Consider the following 18,263-nt stretch of genomic DNA (forward strand, 5'->3'; position numbering starts at 1 on the left):
TTTTTTCTCGTTTAAGGAATCAAAGTAAACAATGTAATCTAAATAATTTGAATAAACAAAAATGGATTAGCTCATCAAAAATGACAGTCTTTTGTTAAAAGCTTTCGCTCTCTTAATTACCATTTAAAGCATATTAATACAAATTTATCATAATGTTTTGTTTTTTTTCTCGTTTAAGGAATCAAAGTAAACAATGTAATCTAAATAATTTGAATAAACAAAAATGGATTAGCTCATCAAAAATAACAGTGTTTATTAAGTATCATCTAGTTAAGGGTAGATTTTACTTTCGACTGCTGCCTTTAAATTAAAGACAAACGACTCTAATTTTTTAAGTGATATTTTTTCTTTGGTACGCTCCCACTTCTCTCGGAAAACGCAATGCCTCAGGGCTCTTAATGACTTTTACAATGGCCGGAAATTGTTGATCATCTAATTGTCTTCGTTAAATGGCGAGAGGACACGAGCCGCGGTTAATAACACCAGGAATTGTCCCTCCTCCCATACACTGCAACCAATTTTTTGTTGAACTTCTTAGTGGAAATGGGTGCATTCTTCACGTAGTACATGAGATAATAGTATTTTTTTCATTTTTCATTTATTTATTTACTCACTCCACAAATGTTTCTTTAAAAAAAAAACTTTAAGGCATTCATTGTCATGATCCAATTGTTTGACCTGTCTTTGTACCATTTATAAGAAAGCGTTCAATTCACGCACGATATCACCAAGCGCTGTTCTTCGATGTAACTGTAGAACACTCTCAGAAATATCGATGCAACGTTGAACCATAATATTTTTCCTTGAACAATAATATCGTGAACACTTGCTGCAATCTTAAAAAGATGTTAAATAGAACCATATTTCCGTTTCAGTTGAAAGATAATATCGTATTGTATTTTGTATTACTAATAATATTTGCTTTGCGGCTATCAATATTAAACTCCACATTCTTGTAATTGTAAACCTAACTCAGAAGACATGGGAATAGCAGGATTCGGCATTTATACTAGATTGCTGATGGTTGATGTATGTAGTTTAACAGATATGAGATATGTCTTTATTTTGTATCAGTATATCATTTTACTTAAAAACAGCTGTTATGTCTAAGCTGACCAGACGATCTCAAATTTTGAGGACAGTCCTCGAATTTCAATAGTAGTCCTCAAAAACTTTAAAACTTTTGAAGACAGAAATTTTTTTTAATTTTTTATAATTATCCTCGAATTGTCCAAAAACATATCTTCGTTTTTTGTATGCAGTAAAATAAAAATAAAAAACCAGAAATTGTGCATAGTTTACTAAACAAAATAATTTTGTCTGACGGAGAATACTATGGAAAAGCAAAAAAGTTCCATGCTAAAACTAGTTTATGGAAACTCCATTTTTATCTGAAAATAATTTGAGAAAAAATAAGTAAATTGATAATCATAAACTCTTTAATTTATAAGAGTTAAGCAAATGCAGAATATCATATAATATATCAAAACTGCTTTGTAATAATATCAAGCCTCATGGCTCTAATCTAATATGAATTATAAATTTTAAAAGGAAAGAAAGCTTGGTTGCGCATGAAATTAATATTTTCCATAAATATACGATTGATTGTCCTCGAATCATAAATTTTTTGAGGATGCTCCTCTAATTTGTCCACAAATCATGGTTTCGAAATCTAGTCACCTCAGTTATGACCTAATCTTAATTTATTCAGAACTATTACTAAATATTTTTATTTCCCACAGCTATTAGGGAATCAATGTAATTTGCGAAAAAAATTAAGACTAATGGTCAATTTTTTACAAATTCTATTACTGTAGTTTTAACTTTCATTATTCCATCTGAAACGCAAATTCATTTTCGGTATTTTTCTTAAAAAGCAAAATTATCCTAAGCAAGGAAGAGTCAATATACTCAATAATTAAATGTTTTTTTTTTACAAAACGCGTCAATGCTTAGCTAGTAAATCATTTCTGAAACGGAAGAGGATGCGCGTAAATTATGAAACATATATCATTGAGTTACCTTAATAATAACAATAAACATATCAGGATAACTTAGGGAACAAAACAATGGCCAGTTAGCTAATGACTCTAACGAGTATTGCCTTAACTGCCATTTGACTTATTGGAATGGGATTACAAAAAATCACATCAAAATAACTGAAGAGGATACAATCCACGTACGTAAAGCTTATTCAGTGGAGTTTTATGAGTTATGTTCCGAAAATGAATGGTATTATGATGATCATAAACATGCCATTTTGTTGTTGGAAAATAGAACATGAGAGAATGGCTAACGAGAAATAGAATGGATCTTTTAAAATTTGTTGATGCGTTTATTTCTTTTTGGTGGATTGTGTGATAACAAGAACAAAATTAGTAATATCTCTGAATTTGAACTGTCCTCCAATTTACTTTTTTTTATTTGAACTTTTTGAAGTTCAATTAAAAGTTTTGAGAGCTCTCATACGAGACTTTTAGTTTCAAAACATGAAAAACCACACAGAAGCATTTGAATTTGGATGAATATTTGTGAAGAAAATCGAGGTCTAAGAATGTTTTAAAAAAACCTTACCTTATCAAAATACATTTAATGTTTATGCCAATTAAAAAGATATTTTGAATCGAACAAGTTTTGTACATTTGACTTTTTCTCACTGAAAAAAGCATATAAACAAAAAAGTACAACATTTGGTTTCGTTATAAATAAATAAGAATGATTACTAATTGTTCAGAAAAGCTCAGCCAAATTAAATACGAGTAAGTAGACATGGGATACTTCTTTAACTTTCTATCTCACAGATGCTTTCTTCAACAGGTAATAATTTTATTATTATATAAAGAAAGGCGATGCTGGCTCAGGGGATAGAGCACTCTCTTCCCAATGAGGTGATTCGGGTTCGATTCCCAGCTAAGGCTGATAGATAGGAATTCCGCACCAAGCTCGCACCGACCACAGTGCTCATGTAAATTATCCTCAGAGGTAGACAGATCATGGGTTAGTTTCCTCTTGCAGTTAGGGTAGCCGTGAAGTCCTTCACGAATTTTACCCGATATTTGATACATGCTTTCCCTTGTCTTCTGGATTGGGTTCAAAATTACAAGCCTATGGAATTGAACATGGCAGTCATTAACTCAAAATCAACTACGGTTATAAAATAAAATATTAAAAAAGGAGATAGAAGCTATCTTTGCAGACTAATTTTTACTGCGTAGGGGACAGAAATAAAAAGTCAAAGCGCATAGCCAATTTGTATTTATTCAGGTAATTTGTACGGAGAACCTGCGACACACAGTAAACTACTTTAATTGAAGACATTATTTTATGGGAGGTATACAGATAATAGGAAAAAAAGTTGCAAGATATTATTTGATTTCACAATAACTAACTTTCAGTGCTGAGTGAGGTTTCTGAAATTTATTCAATGTGTCTTAAATTTTGTACGAATGGTAAGTATTTTTAATTTACCTGAAATATCATTTTTAATTACCAGAAAATAATGTTTTAAATACTTTCAGAATTCCCAGTATGGAAAATTCTACCGGAGGATAAAGAGGTGGTATATGGAAACGACGTTGCTATAGATTGCTCTGGCACTGGCGTTCCTCAACCAAAGGTTACATGGAGAAAAATTCAAAGTATGCAACTTGATATTTTTAATTGAAATATGCATATTCGCAACATCAATGAAAAGTAAATCTAATCTAATCTAAGAAAATATAATCTAACGCAACGTAAAATCTATGAAGTGAAGAAAGAGGAAATTTACACACGTTACCATTTTTTACCACAATTTTACTTCACATTTTTATTTTATTTGCAAGTGCATTTTAAAAAATAAAGTAGAGTGAATGCACAAAAAAATTTTAGAATAACAAGTTTACGGATAGGGCCTCTTTTAGATTTTACACAGCACTGAATATACCAGAAATAACACAACTAAGTATGTACTAAATTACTTTTGTTTTCCAATGCTAGAGGCCATCATAGGTGGATTCAGATTAAAAAGTACGATTCTGGGTGTCATTATGTCCTTTTCTTAGGAAGTTAGGCTAACTATAGTAGCCCTTCTACTAAATTCATGTGGTTGAAGAGCTCTATAAAAAACTTAAGAATCTAGCATCACTTACCTCATTCATTTTACCACTTAACACAAAATAGCCTGTTTCAGGCTATTTCATCGTAGCTTAATATTAAACTAAAACACTTTTAAAGTATTGCTTATTCAATTTCCATTTGCCATAAGTTACAATGCAAAAAGCAAATATGTACACAATGTAATTCTATAGTTTAAAATTGCAGCACGACGAATTAACACAAGACATTAGAGGTTTGCCAAACTCTGGAATATGCCATTTGGCAGATATCGATTCTAAAGCATGTTCTAAAGATAGAATCTTGTTTTAAAAATATCAAATTTTACGCTCATAAATTTTTATTTAATAACCGTAGAGATTTTTCACTGTATATTTTGAAACATTTTATGCGGATTTCTACTATTTAAACAATTTAACAAGCTAATCACTCAAAACATTGTAAAAGTTTATTCATTAACTTAAACTGATGTATTCAATTTGTGAATTTAGTTTACTACCTTTGATGATATGAGGAATTCACTTGCTTCTTAACATTATGAAACATTTGAATATTTTTATAATAATAGTTGGGTAAGTGTTTTGTTTAATATTTCCAAAATTGCGATGTGTTTGTCAATTTTCCTGAATAAATTCTTACTTCACTCAGAAAGGATGTCAAAATAAACTTTTCGCTAATTCTTATTTAAAATTTATGTAAAAATTAGAAATAAATTTTTTTTTATCACTAGAACCTTTTGAACACGATTTACAACGTGCAAAAAATATTTTACCAAAATTTGACATCGATAATAAGTCTAATCCAAGAAAATTATGTGCAAAAAAATACAATAATAAAACAAAACAAAAAATTTTAAAAAATTATTTTTTATTAAAGTTTGTTTTTTAGAAAACAACTTGCTTTTGCTGCTTATTAAATAAAAAATATATATTTATTCGCACAAGTGAATTAAGGCTATTTTTTTCCTTTGATAAATTCACCGAATGTAACTGTTGTTCATAAATCGTAAGAAACTATGTTTATTTAAATCATTGAGGAAAACTAAAATTAATTGCTAGAAATTATTTTACAAACTCTTAACACAAGTAGCAGTGCCATCTAGTAGTGCTTCTGTAACACTCAAATTGTAATTATAATAATAAAAACTAAAAAAAAAAACATTTTTTGAGATAACAATTTTTCTGAGGATAAGAATTATAATTTATTTGTAAACTTAGATTTTGTATTTGTTGTTCGTAAATGTAATCAGATAATTTAATAATGGTAATGTAAGAATTTTTTTTTTTAATTATTATTTGAAAAATTTTCTTATAGTAAAATAGGAAAATGCATAGGAAGAGTTGAATTCCATCCTACATTATTGACATATTGATTGAAATAAATTATTTTTTTATAAATTTGGGTAAATATCGAAAAATATTTGTGTTAATACAGAAGAGAAAGAAAATTTTGAATTATTTGCAGATTCTGAGCCTTCATCTCTTCTCAACAGAGGGCACCACCGCCAATTGAATAATGGAAGTTTAATCTTGATGGATGTTCAAATTGAAGATGGAGGTGAATACGAATGTATTGTATCAAATGGAATCGGAGAAGATTTAAAAAAAACAGTGTCTGTCAAAATAAACGGTAATTATTTAATCAGTATATTACTTCAATATAATTAACGGAAAAAAAATTTTCACATTCGCCGTTTTTTGTGTGAAAAAGAAAGATAATAAAAATAAATTTTAAGATAATCGAAAGAAAATAGAGAATTAAAAAAATAAAATTGCAGAAGAAGTTTGAAAATTTAAAATGTTTAAAGACATGTTAATATAAAAACCTACTTATAAAATTATTTATTCATATCTATAATAGTTATTGAATATTTATAAAATCTTATGATCAAAGAGGAGATGAATCCACTACATTCTTAAAATATCTTAATATTTTGTGAAAAAATACATTTAAAGTTTCTTTATTTAATGTTCATAATATATATCAAAGTATGAAAAAATATTTCAAATGGTACATGAAAACTGAATATGCCATTCCTCACAATAAAGATAAGTGAAACAAACAATATATTCTGTATTTTCTACATTTTAGCTCTATTTATTTTAGCTTTACATTAATTTGACAGCATTTAATGTATATTTTACTAAAATTTTGATTTAGCATGACTTAATAAATTAAACAAAAAATGACATGAAAAATTCATGATAAGATAGTTTGTTTTTACATTTAATCATTGTAAACATTATTTTTTTTTATTCCACAGTTCCTCCTCAATTCCATGAAACACATCAAGTACAAAATGTGAGAAGTGGTCATTCCGCAATACTCCGATGTGACGTTTTTGGAGACATTCCCATAACTATTCTATGGTCGAAGGAATATATGGACAAAAAAGACAGTAGGTAGGAGATAAAGTATACAGCAAAGCTAAATACATAAAGCGTTTTTAAAAAAAAGTTTTGACATTTTTAAATAATTGCATTTCTTTCTATTTTTTAATTTAGTTGTGATAAATTTCTTTTGTTACTTAAGGTTTCGAACTTTAAGCTTCCCTCTATTAAAAGATAAAAACTTCATTGACTTCAAAATTTGCAGATGGAAATAAAAGTTGACATATTTCAGGCTCTCAAAAATGGACACCCATTCGAAATCTAAAAATACGACTCTTTTAAAATTTGATTTTTTAGAAACTATTCAACCGTTTTTGCTCAGATTTTGTATTTACCAATTAAAATTAAATTCTTAAAAATGATATAAAAAATTTTAACAATTCAAAATTTTTTCGACTCTTATTAAATAAAATAAAATATATGAAATATTTGCTAAAAGTAAATTTTTTGCATGCAATTATTTGCGGATAAACAAACTCTATAATTGTGGGAAATAATGTTTCAATTCTCTTAAATTTTTTCAATTCACTTAAAAATTCGCTTTTCGAAATGCGCACGAAGTAAAATTTACATTAAGGGTTTCAAACTTTGAATCATTCTCCTGACCAAACTGTGGGGACCATACTTCCCATATCGCGGCTTATTAAGAGGGTCAGACATCCGAATCTATCGAAAAAAAGGTATGTTTATTCAGAGAAAGTACGTTTTTATGTCTGATTTCGTAACATTGTATTTTTGTTAATTAAACTAAAATATGTCTAAATTAGTCAAATATTTTTAAAAACCTTGGGACAAGAAAATGATTAAGGTTACAAGAGAAAAATTTTTGAAACAAATTCTTGTAACAGAGCAAATATTTTTGCTCAAAAGATCTAGTTTTTATTATATATATATATATATATATTCAATAGATGGTGCTTAAGATTGTAAGCCTGTAAATCAAAAAAAAAAAGAAAGAAAAAAAATTTAATTTTTTCATAATCTTTTAATGAATAAAAACCACAATGCCATATCAAATGCCATCGGTCACAATTACGTGCCGTAATAGGAGATGTTTGAATTTTTGATTTCAAGAGAAATTCTAAAGAAAATATAAATGAAGCATTGGTTGGGACTTGACTCAACTGGGTTACATTTGCAATGCTAATATTGCGAATAGGTTGGTGCTGAGTTAATTAGATTATTTATAGTTTTTGCGGTAAAAGTCAAAAATGGCAGTTTCGCTTCATGAGCCTGAATTAAACAACAGATTCCTTGTTGTAAATAACAGGTTCGTTGCTTAGATAACCTACATTTTACTTTATAAATAAATTGAAGGGCAAAATCTTGTATCGTTGTGATAGAAAAATAATTCGCCAAATACTAACAAGGGAAACTAGGGAAGTGTGACTCGCCAATTTTGAAGTAAACTAGTAGGATGTATGCCATGTGAGGAATAATTTTAGGGGGCAACATTCGCTTCGGCCCATAGAAGGTCCTGTGAGAGATAAAAAATAATTCAATATACAGAAAAATCGGTATTTTATTACTTCAATGCAGATTAGTAGTTATTGTAATTATCTCATACTCCAATTAATTTTTTGGTACTTTCACGTACTATAATGCATATTTATTGCCAAAATTGATTTCGAAAATTTTATATACCTGTAGTTTATCAGAAAAACCTGTTAAGTTAATTTTAAAAAAAAATTGACATCAAATTTTTTTTATTTTTTTTTTTCAAAAAATTTTCCAAATTAATTGTCGTATGTAATTGCAAATCAATTCATTAATTAATAATTTATTAATATGAATCAATTAATAATTACTTAATAATTATCTATTAATTAACTATTAATTAATTATTAATTAATTGTTAATTAATTATTAATTACTTAAACAATTAATTACAAATTAATTGGAGTATGAGACAATTACAGTAACCAATAGTCTGCATTGAAGTAATAAAATACTGAGTTTTCTATGTATTGAATTATTTTTTATCTCTCACAGGAACTTCAATGGGCCGAAACGAATGTTGCCCCCTAAAATTATTCCTCATAAGGCATACATCCCACTAGTTTATTTCAAAATTGGCGAGTCACACTTTCCTAGTTTCCCTTGTAAGTATAAATTAGAAGAAATGCCAGTAGTGTTGTCTTTAAAGTTTAAGTTTCTGGTCCTGGATTAGGATATAGTAAGCTGCTTTTCGTTTCAACAAAAGCTATGTAAAATTGTAGCTATGTGTTTTTTTCTTCTTCATAATTTTAGAAGATAATTTTCATAAGTTTTCTAGAATATTTTCATTTTTACAGCTTGATCGATTTTTAAAGGTACTAAAATTTATTCTTTTTAGATACAAAATTCAAGAGACACCTATTCCGAATGGGCTACTTTCCGAGTTGTTCATTTCCAGAATTGTCCGAGAAGATGCAGGGCTTTATATATGCACTGCGACTAACAATTTTGGCAAAGAACAGAAAACCATAAAACTAGTTGTTTTAGGTAAGAATAATCCGAAATTTAAAGAACTAAAACTAATTTTTTAAACTTTTAACAGTTTCAGAATAATTAGAATAGTTAAGATTGTAAACTTAACTATTCTAAAAAAGATTCTTCATTGATTCGGAAGCTCGAATTCGATGAATTCGTGCTTCGTTATTAATTCCTAGAATTGTGCTCCTTTGCAAAAAATTATGAGTTCTGATAAAATTGTGTTAAACTACGTCTAATATATCGCATTTATTTTTCCAGAGCCACCAGCTTCCCCATTTGATGTCGTCGTACGGCAAATTGAAAGATCAGAAGCTACCATACAATGGAAAACGCCATATGCTGGCAACAGTCCCATTAAAAATTACATCATACAATACTGGAGAGATACGGGTAATTTTTTAAAAAAAATTGCATTGGATTATGTTGTTCGAAATGTACTTTCTATTTCATTTAATTGTTTTAACCATTTAATTGTTCTAAATGTACTTTCTAAGAAGCATTGAAATTAATTTAAATCAAATTTTAATGGATATAAATAGACTGAAATGTCTATAAATCATAAATTTTGCTGGTTATATGTTTAGAAATTCCTTCTAAAAATAGTTCAACATACACAATACTAAGCTGATTTAAAAAGTATAAGTTTCCATGGAGTGAGCAAAGCGATCTAAAATGAACTGTAAAATGAGTTCTAGGTGTTGACAAACGCAGTGAGCAAGGAGTGAGACACCCTAGCAACTTAACCAATTCTTATACTAAAATTATTATTTAATTAAGGTGAAAAACTCATAATTGCAACTGCCATTAAATAACCCTGCACAAATTATAACCTTTTACGTTGTGCTCCAACAATGTTGTTCATCCTGTATGTACAAAAACAGGATTGGTCCAAATGAGTACCAAACTTGGACATTCTTGTGACTAGGGAAATGCACTGTAAAAATTTTCATTCTAAAATTATGGTAAAATAACTGGCAGCTGTCTGTCCATCCAATTAACCATAAAGTTTATGGTAACGAACATTTTTTTCCTTAATGGTTTTGAAACCATTTACAACTAGCATTTTCAAAAAACGCAAAAAAGAAACATATTATTTAGCTAGACATAGGAGCTCAACTTTTCGGAGGATTGGAGAGTGCCGGATACTGGAAATTCTTCATGCGTTGAAACGAATGAAGAAAATATTGTGGTGTTAACACTAGGACTCGAACTCCAGTTCTGCCGGTCATGAGAGTGACAGATAAGCCCACTCGGCTATGATATATACTCAGTTGCAAAGAACTAAGTAGCTTTATTAGGTGGTTCTAGTTGGTGCGATAAAATTCTGGTTGTTTAACCTTATTAAGTGAAAGCAGTTAATAAACAGTTTTTCTCAAACTTTACAATTTGATTACCATTTTATTTATGGTTATTTGACTGTTGTGAATAAATATGGTAAAATAACCATTCAATAAATTGTTATTTAATCATTTTTTCCGAGAAATTTCTAACAGTGCGCCAAATGGAAAAACTTCGGTGGAAGATGCATAAAATCGCTTTGATGACTTCTAGAAATTTAGAAAAATTCTCCATAATAGATATTTGTTGCTAATTCGATGATAATTAATTTAAATTATTTATTTTTATCCAGGTTCCCCACCTAAACTTCTAGAGGAATTAGTGAGCAGCGAAAAAAATTCGCACGTTTTAAGGGGTCTCAGACCAGGAATGTCGTACTTGGTAAGAGTCATAGCCGAAAACGAATTTGGTTCCAGCAGCCCTTCCGTTCCTTTTCGCTTTTCAACTGCAGAAGATGGTGAGTTGAATCCTGAATTTTCTTTTGTATCAATCTTCTTTTTTCATTGTATTCCGTAATCACTGCTCTCAACTTGCATGCTCTTAGAATCTCTCTATAAAATTAAGTGAAAAATCTATATACAATAGGAGACGCAAAGTAAAATTTAAGCAAAGAAATATTTTTTTTTTGTATCAAAGCCAGACGAATCGTTTGGGAGGAAGGTGGGTTGCTTGTGGTAGGAACTATGAGAACCTTCCAGTTTATCGAGACAATAAAACTGGTTTTGAAGATTTTTATTACAGCTGCATCAATAATTATTTTTCAGATTTTAAAAATGTTTTTGTTAACGTTAACGCTTCCTCACACAAATATTAATTTGTGGCTTCAATTTTGATAAAAACTTTAAGAATATATGCTAATCGGGGGTATCCCATAAGCTAACCAGATCAGCTTCACGCTCTTAAAATTATTGACTAAGGCTGAACCAAATTATATCCTTTAAATTAGCTGTAATCTTAGTAATATGTCAAGTTTAAAGAGTAGGGTAACTTAGAAATTTGTCTTCCGGGGCTTAATACCGTTCAAACCTATTAGATACACTGATTAATTTCAAAAATGCGTTTTTTATTATATTTAATTCATTCAAAAATGAGTATTTATTATAAGACTGTTAAATAGTAGCAAATGAGTATTCCTCTTTCTGAGAAAGTATTTACGATATAATGCGACTAAATTAGTTTTCGTACACATGATAATTAGAATGTAGAGTTGAATAAGCGTCATAAGAGCTAAAAATGATTATTCTGATACAAGTTTAAAAATTCAAAGTGGAGAAATTAAATGGGGTTTTAAAAATGACCCAAAAACATAATAAAAAAAGAAAGAAAGAAACATCATTAGGGTACTGCAAAGCCCGTGTTTACTTAAAAATAAAAATCACTTGCAATTTATTTTCCTCTCTGTTGTTGCAAGAGCATATTAATAAATTTATTTCTAACCGTTAATAAAAAACTGTACTGAGTTCATTTTTATGATAACCATATGGTGTTCAAATAAATTAATTAAAAAAAGGTATAAAAATTTATATTTTTTTATTAAAATTAAAATTATGTTTGAATATTGAGTTTCGGCGTTCTTTGAAGTACGATTGTTTAGGGGTGTCCGCGCTTTAGTTGCAATTCCTAGCCATGAAGAAACAAACTACTTCCAGAAGAAAATTGCGTATTTTTTTAACTTGATTAGATGATTATGTTCAACTGAATATGATGTAACTCAAAACGTTTTGCAGCAAATTTGTACAACATTACGTAAGCTGCAGTAGTGCATATTCCCTTCAAAAAGTTTAAAATATCTAATCTATAAACTAATTTACAATTTTTTTAACTAAATTACGTGATAGTTGGTGGTTTAATGTTTCTAAAAACGAAACAGAGACTTGCTTTTTAATTAAAATTTTTATAATCCTTTAAATACCTCGTCTTCGAAATTTTATATGCAAATTTTATAATGTAGTATGATTTTATCTCCTTCTACAAGTTCAATTTTTATTGCAAATTATTGTAAAACCGTGACAGTGTTTTTTTTTTTTAAATTTATTATGATATATTTCCAAGCTAACTCTTGCAGCTCCTTCAGGATATCCGACCGATCTTAGTGTCTTTTCCAGTGGTCGGCATGAGCTTATAGTCCGATGGAAGGTAAGTTGAACAATTTAAATGAATATTAAATGAAAAGCTCTTTAGCTTATTCTCATTAATTCTCCCCTCCCCCCCCCCAAAAAAAAAAAAACTAAGTTGCGGCTTAAATAACTATTTCATCTTATGACATTAAACAAGTACCTTTAATCATGTGTTGTTTTTTTTTATCAGGCATCATCACCTGATAAAAGGAATAATACTATTCAAAGGTACATAAGCTTGGTCTGCAAAATGATCATTTGCTCCTTGCACATGCAAAGAAACACGTTTAATAACCATCTAACTAAGCAAATTGCAGACCTTAATGTTACTAAGCAATAAATTACATGTTTAATAATCACATTGTTAAGCAATGCTTATAAACCACATCACAAAGCATAACAACTCATATTGTTGTAATAAAACTTCTCGAAATATATGTAGTACTTTCAATTATATGCCTTTTTTGAAAGGCACCAGTGCTTGATCGATGGAATGGCTCTATTTAAGGGTATGATCTTGGTTTCCGGAGTCATCATTCTTTTGGCCCTTTGGTTCAAAGAAGCAACTGTAATACTATACATTTAAGCAAATTAAAGCTTACGCAAATTACGCGTTTAGTAACCACATTATTAAGCAAATTACAAAAACTTACAAATCACATCACAAAGCTCAGCAACTCATAATGTTTTAAGTTAATTTTAGAGAGATTATTATTAGTAGTTGTAATTTTGTGTCCTTTTTTTTTCGCCAGGCACCAGCGCCTGATCAACGGAATGGTGCTATTCAAGGATATGAGCTTGGTTACCGAAGTCATCATTCTTTTGGTCCTTACATATTCAAAGAGGCACGTCTAGGTCCCGGAATGTTGCAAGAGTATGTGCTGGATGATCTACAGGAGGAAACTGAATACGAAGTTGTCATCAGAGCCTATAACAGTGCTGGCAAAGGACCAATATCGATGCCGGTGATAGGAAAAACGAAAGAAAAAGGTATTGCTCTTAAAGTTATTTAACTTTGCGATTTAAGAGATGGAATTAGCATCATTTTGAACAATTCAATTAAATAATAATTTCTCGGTAACTACACCATGAATAAATTGCGATGGAGTGCGGTCAATATGTCAACGTGCCTCGGCAAGAATGAGTTCACTACTAACTATAGCTTCCAATTTTTTAAAATGCTTCAGTTCTAAGTCGAAATTGCAGTTTTTGATTGTAGATCAGTGCGTGCAGCGCCATCTTCTGTTGGCAGTTCCACTCTTATAAGGAAAGGCATCATACATTTTTATAAATTTTGGGAGCAATATCAATAGCTTGTTGTGTCAATGCTTTATAATCATATTGTTGTAATATAATTATATTATTATTATATTGCGTATTGTTCCTTGTAGCAATGTCACTACAATGTGCTGAAGTTATTTCGAAATTTCAATTATTTTATATAACGTAATTTTGCAATTACTAGTCGAAACGTTGTCTATGGCTACCAAAAATAACAATATTTAACGAAATTTCACATGTAATACTATATTGAAATTAATTTTAATGTGATGTTTTCTTTTCTTCTAGAAAATTCACAATGGTGAGAAAATTGTTATATTTTTAATGAATAATTATATTTTCTGAAGTATACTTTGGTATTATTTTCACGAACATCAAAATTAAGCATTGTTTAAAATCCAACATAAATTATACTTCGATAATCTTGTACCTTTAAAGTACAGGTGCTGGAGCGTTTGTCGCTCATATTGCCCCTATCATGTCGTTGATCGCAATATTGTGGAGGCTTAGCTAACAGCTAACTGATGTAACAGCTGTTTGCAACAGCCATAAAGGTATCTTGATGGTTATTAGTGAGATTTTGTAAAGCGTTACCGTTTTCACCTTATTCTAAATTTTTTTAGCTTGTCGGCGTATGAGCAGAAAATTCGCTTAAAATCGCAGTGCCACTAAGAGTAGAAAAAAAGATTAGCTTTATGGTTGACACAAGACAACCGCTATGTAAAATCCCTCTATTTTTTAATTTATTTATTTATATATTTATTTATGTACTTATTTATTTATTTATTTATTCATCGCAGTTGGTTTGTTGTCGGCCTTCTGAGCCCAAGTCTGCGGGTTCGATCCCCGGCCCAGACACCGGATTCCTCAGCGGCAGAAAATCCTCAGCGGCCATGTCGTATGATTATGCAGCATGTAAAAGATCCCTGGAGTGCCTTATTGGCTCTTGGCATTTCCGGCAAAATTAAATTCCTAGTGCACTTTAGCATCCAAATAGTGTCTCGGTGCTGCCATCTAGTGTGGCAGAAACTAGACGTCCAAATTAACATGGCCAACGGTATCTCACCCATTGAGGTGGTCTTAAAAGAGTGGATACCACTTCTGGAGAACGCACTAGGTCTGCTCATCGGGAAGACTGATTGTGCAGCTCATGGGAAATAAAAAAATTTATTTATTAATTTTTTATAACATTCTATAATGTATGTCTTGTAATTTTAAAGTTATATTTGTGCAGCGTTGTAGAAAAAATATTTTAACTTAATTCTAGATCGTTTTTATAAAAACGAAAGAAAACTACAAATGCTTAAACTAATTTTTTTTAATTAAGTCTAATTTTCTTGAAATTTACTTAAATGCTCTTCCGCTTTTATTTTAATTTCAGGAAATCTAGTTCCTCCCGTACTTTGGATAGAATCGAGTTCGGCGACAGCGATTACTCTAAAATGGTCTGGTAATGAGGATATCAGAAAAAGTGATTTGCGTAAGAAACCATTTTGATTAATTTTATTTATGTTTTATTTTATTTTATGAATTTAATAAGACATGAAGTAATATTTCAGGAATTCAATCCGATTTTAATTAGTTTTGGTACAAATTTGAGAGTTTTATTTTTTTACTGTTTATTGATGTTTAGATTTGAATGCCACAACGTTAATTGATATGACTATGTGAACTTTGTAGGACCGATGTAAGTTTCCTGTTTTAGATAAATCGCGTCCCAGGAATACCTAACAGACTTTCGGCTGTCTGATGCTTCATCCTGCTTGTTTATAACCATTAGCAATTTTTTAAAATATTTATCGTTAGGTTTAATCACTAATCATACATTTGTATTAAGAGTATTTTGTTAATAATTATTGAGTTTAACACTATTCCTCAGTAATTATCTAAATTACTAATCGTTAGAGTTATTAATCACTGCTCTTTAATTAGAGTAACTAATTATTAAATAGACTAACGCTTGATATAATTGTACAATTGACAAAAAGAAGGAAAACCCCGTAGGAAAACCGAGTGATTCCTAATGTACTGGACTGTTTCATGGTTCAAGTTAAACAATTAAGTCTAATAATTATGTATTGGTAAATAATAAGTAGGGTGACCTGGGGTAATTCCTGTTCAAAAAATGCAAACATCTATTTTGTGAAAAAACTATTCAAAATAGAATTTTAATATTTACTGGAAGTTTGAGGCTATATGAGATGAATCCCATGCTACCTTCTTTTGTTTTAAAATTTAATTAGAATTTAAAAGATTTTAAATTTTTAGTGATCAGCAATGATCTAACAATGTACACACATAAAATTAAGAAAGAAGCAAGGTAAGACAAACCAGAAATGGCGTAAATCAGAAAACATTTGTCTTGTATACAGTTAAAAACAAATTTTGTGATTACAGCTAAAGTATATTTTATAGTTGTTGCACTTAATAAATATGTACTGTTATTTAAGAAAAGACAATTAGCTATTTATTAGCTATTTTTAATACTATTCATAAAAAGAAATGGCAATGATCAGGAATTACCCCAGTGATCAATAATTACCCCATCTGTAGGGGACAACATTTGATATAGTTACCTGTAATCATTTATAATGTTTACAGAATGTGTGAAACAATTGAACAAAAGCTTACACTATTTTCATATTAAAGAGAAGGAAAGTAACTCAAAATATTTATTATTAAGAGAAAGAGGAGGATCTTTGCAGAAATGTGCACATTTCGAAACCCTTCTTTGAAACGGAAATTACAGAAAGCAGTTTAAAAGACATTTGTTTTGTTAGACTAAACAAAAAACTATTATTAAGTAAATGTAGTTATACCTTAGTAAAGTGTACAAGCATTCTTGTCCATGTCTCAAATTTAAAAAAAAAAAATTTTTTTTTAAATAAAACTTAGGTGATCATTATTTACCCCAGAAACAGAGTGATCGTGAATCACCCCGGGTCACTCTAGTTTAAAGAATCGAATCTAAAAGCATAGTTTTTGAAGTTTTTTAAAGAGGTTTGTTTAGAGCATATGATACTTAGTTATTTATTTAAAATAATAAAGCATAAATGTTTAAAGTCAATAAACTAAAATCCTTCGAAGTTAAATCTTTCATGATATAAATAATATCTGCCATTGACCGTCTGTGGCAATCTAAAAACATTTTATAACACGCAAGTAATTTGTGTACTTAGAATAGCTGTACTTACTTCATACGTGATGTGGAAGGTAATGGCTTCGAAAACGCGGCTGGCTTGACTCATATCTTGGAATATTTCCACTTCTAAGAATAAATCGATCGAATGCCAATTACAGCTTTGGGTGCGACAAGTCACAACGAAAATTATTTAATGTGTTAGAATCTGAGAATTAATCTATAGATGCTAAGTAATTGGAAAATGAATTTTTAGGCTTGAGATATAGACTTAATTATCATATTGGTGATTAAAAAAAAAATTCTATAAATTCTGTAGATTCTAATGTATGTGTTTTAACCAATTATAAAAATATAGTAAATGTAAAACCAAAATGGATATAAAGGAAATATATTTCTCCTTGTTCTACAACTAAGGACTTAGTTCATCCATCTTTTTATTTCTTAAATATTTCAATTGCATGAAAGCGGTGTAAATTTATAAAATTTTCATATCAAATTGATGCCTGCTTTCTTCACAGAATTTGTGGCATTACAATTTTACTTTGAAATTCACCTAACTGTCAAAACAAATTATTATACCACAGAAAATTAATTAAAAATACTGAGAAATATATTATACTTATTTAACATTAACTTTTCTTAAACCATTAATTTAATTCATTTGAAAATATAACTGAAATGATTGTGAATTGAATGACACTAAGTTAAAAAAAAACATGCTGAGCCAAGCCATGGGCTCTATAGAATCATATTAGTAACTGAATAAAACAGATTCAATTTATATAACGCTTTAATTACATCAAAAAGTAAAATAAAAATGCTATATATAGCATTAACCATTTTAAGCTAAGCATAGTAATTTTATAAAATGTGATACTATTTTCACTGAAATATGTTTAAATTACATTAAGACTCAAAAAAATTTCGTGCATGAAAAATACTATATTTAAGAAACAAAATGGTGCGTATACGCACCAGTCAATAAACAAACGGTCAAATCAATAAACAAATTATATAATTGAACTCTAATTTTTTATGACATTTGTTTTATTTCCATTTTATTTACAGAATTCGTAACTAACTTTAATCCAACATAAAAGCATATGATTGATCTTAACTGGAATAATTATAAAATTTCAAAAGTTGAATTTGTCAATAACCGTTTCAAGTTGCTTTTTTAAGAAAAGAAAAAAAACTAGCATAGTTTGAAAAAATTTTAACAGAAAGTGTTTACTCTAATTTTCTACAAATATTTTATAGACGTCTTCAGAACCTTCAAAAATAGCCGAAAAATAGAATTAGTGAAAAATATAAGTCACAGAGTTAATAAAAAAAACATTTATTGAAATTGTGTGTTTACTCACCTTTGGCCGAAAATGAATTAATTGAAAGTAGATAGATAATAAATACACCAATAGCTCAGCA

General features: G+C 29.3%; 1 protein-coding gene across 1 annotated transcript in view; it reads left to right on the forward strand.

The window, feature by feature from the left end:
* LOC107444454 (cell adhesion molecule Dscam1) overlaps window positions 1–18,263 on the forward strand; it is a 55,174-nt gene that overhangs the window by 28,782 nt on the left and 8,129 nt on the right. The window contains exons 3-11 of the mRNA XM_043046326.3: window positions 3,519–3,638; window positions 5,560–5,724; window positions 6,359–6,497; window positions 8,821–8,969; window positions 9,219–9,350; window positions 10,591–10,755; window positions 12,364–12,434; window positions 13,168–13,405; window positions 15,078–15,176. Coding sequence (XP_042902260.2) covers window positions 3,519–3,638; window positions 5,560–5,724; window positions 6,359–6,497; window positions 8,821–8,969; window positions 9,219–9,350; window positions 10,591–10,755; window positions 12,364–12,434; window positions 13,168–13,405; window positions 15,078–15,176 — 1,278 coding nt within the window. The remainder of the gene's footprint in view (window positions 1–3,518; window positions 3,639–5,559; window positions 5,725–6,358; window positions 6,498–8,820; window positions 8,970–9,218; window positions 9,351–10,590; window positions 10,756–12,363; window positions 12,435–13,167; window positions 13,406–15,077; window positions 15,177–18,263) is intronic.

The sequence above is a fragment of the Parasteatoda tepidariorum genome, chromosome 10 (assembly GCF_982258835.1).
Source record: "Parasteatoda tepidariorum strain Cologne lab strain chromosome 10, Ptep-v5.0, whole genome shotgun sequence".
In the NCBI taxonomy this organism is placed as follows: domain Eukaryota; kingdom Metazoa; phylum Arthropoda; class Arachnida; order Araneae; family Theridiidae; genus Parasteatoda; species Parasteatoda tepidariorum.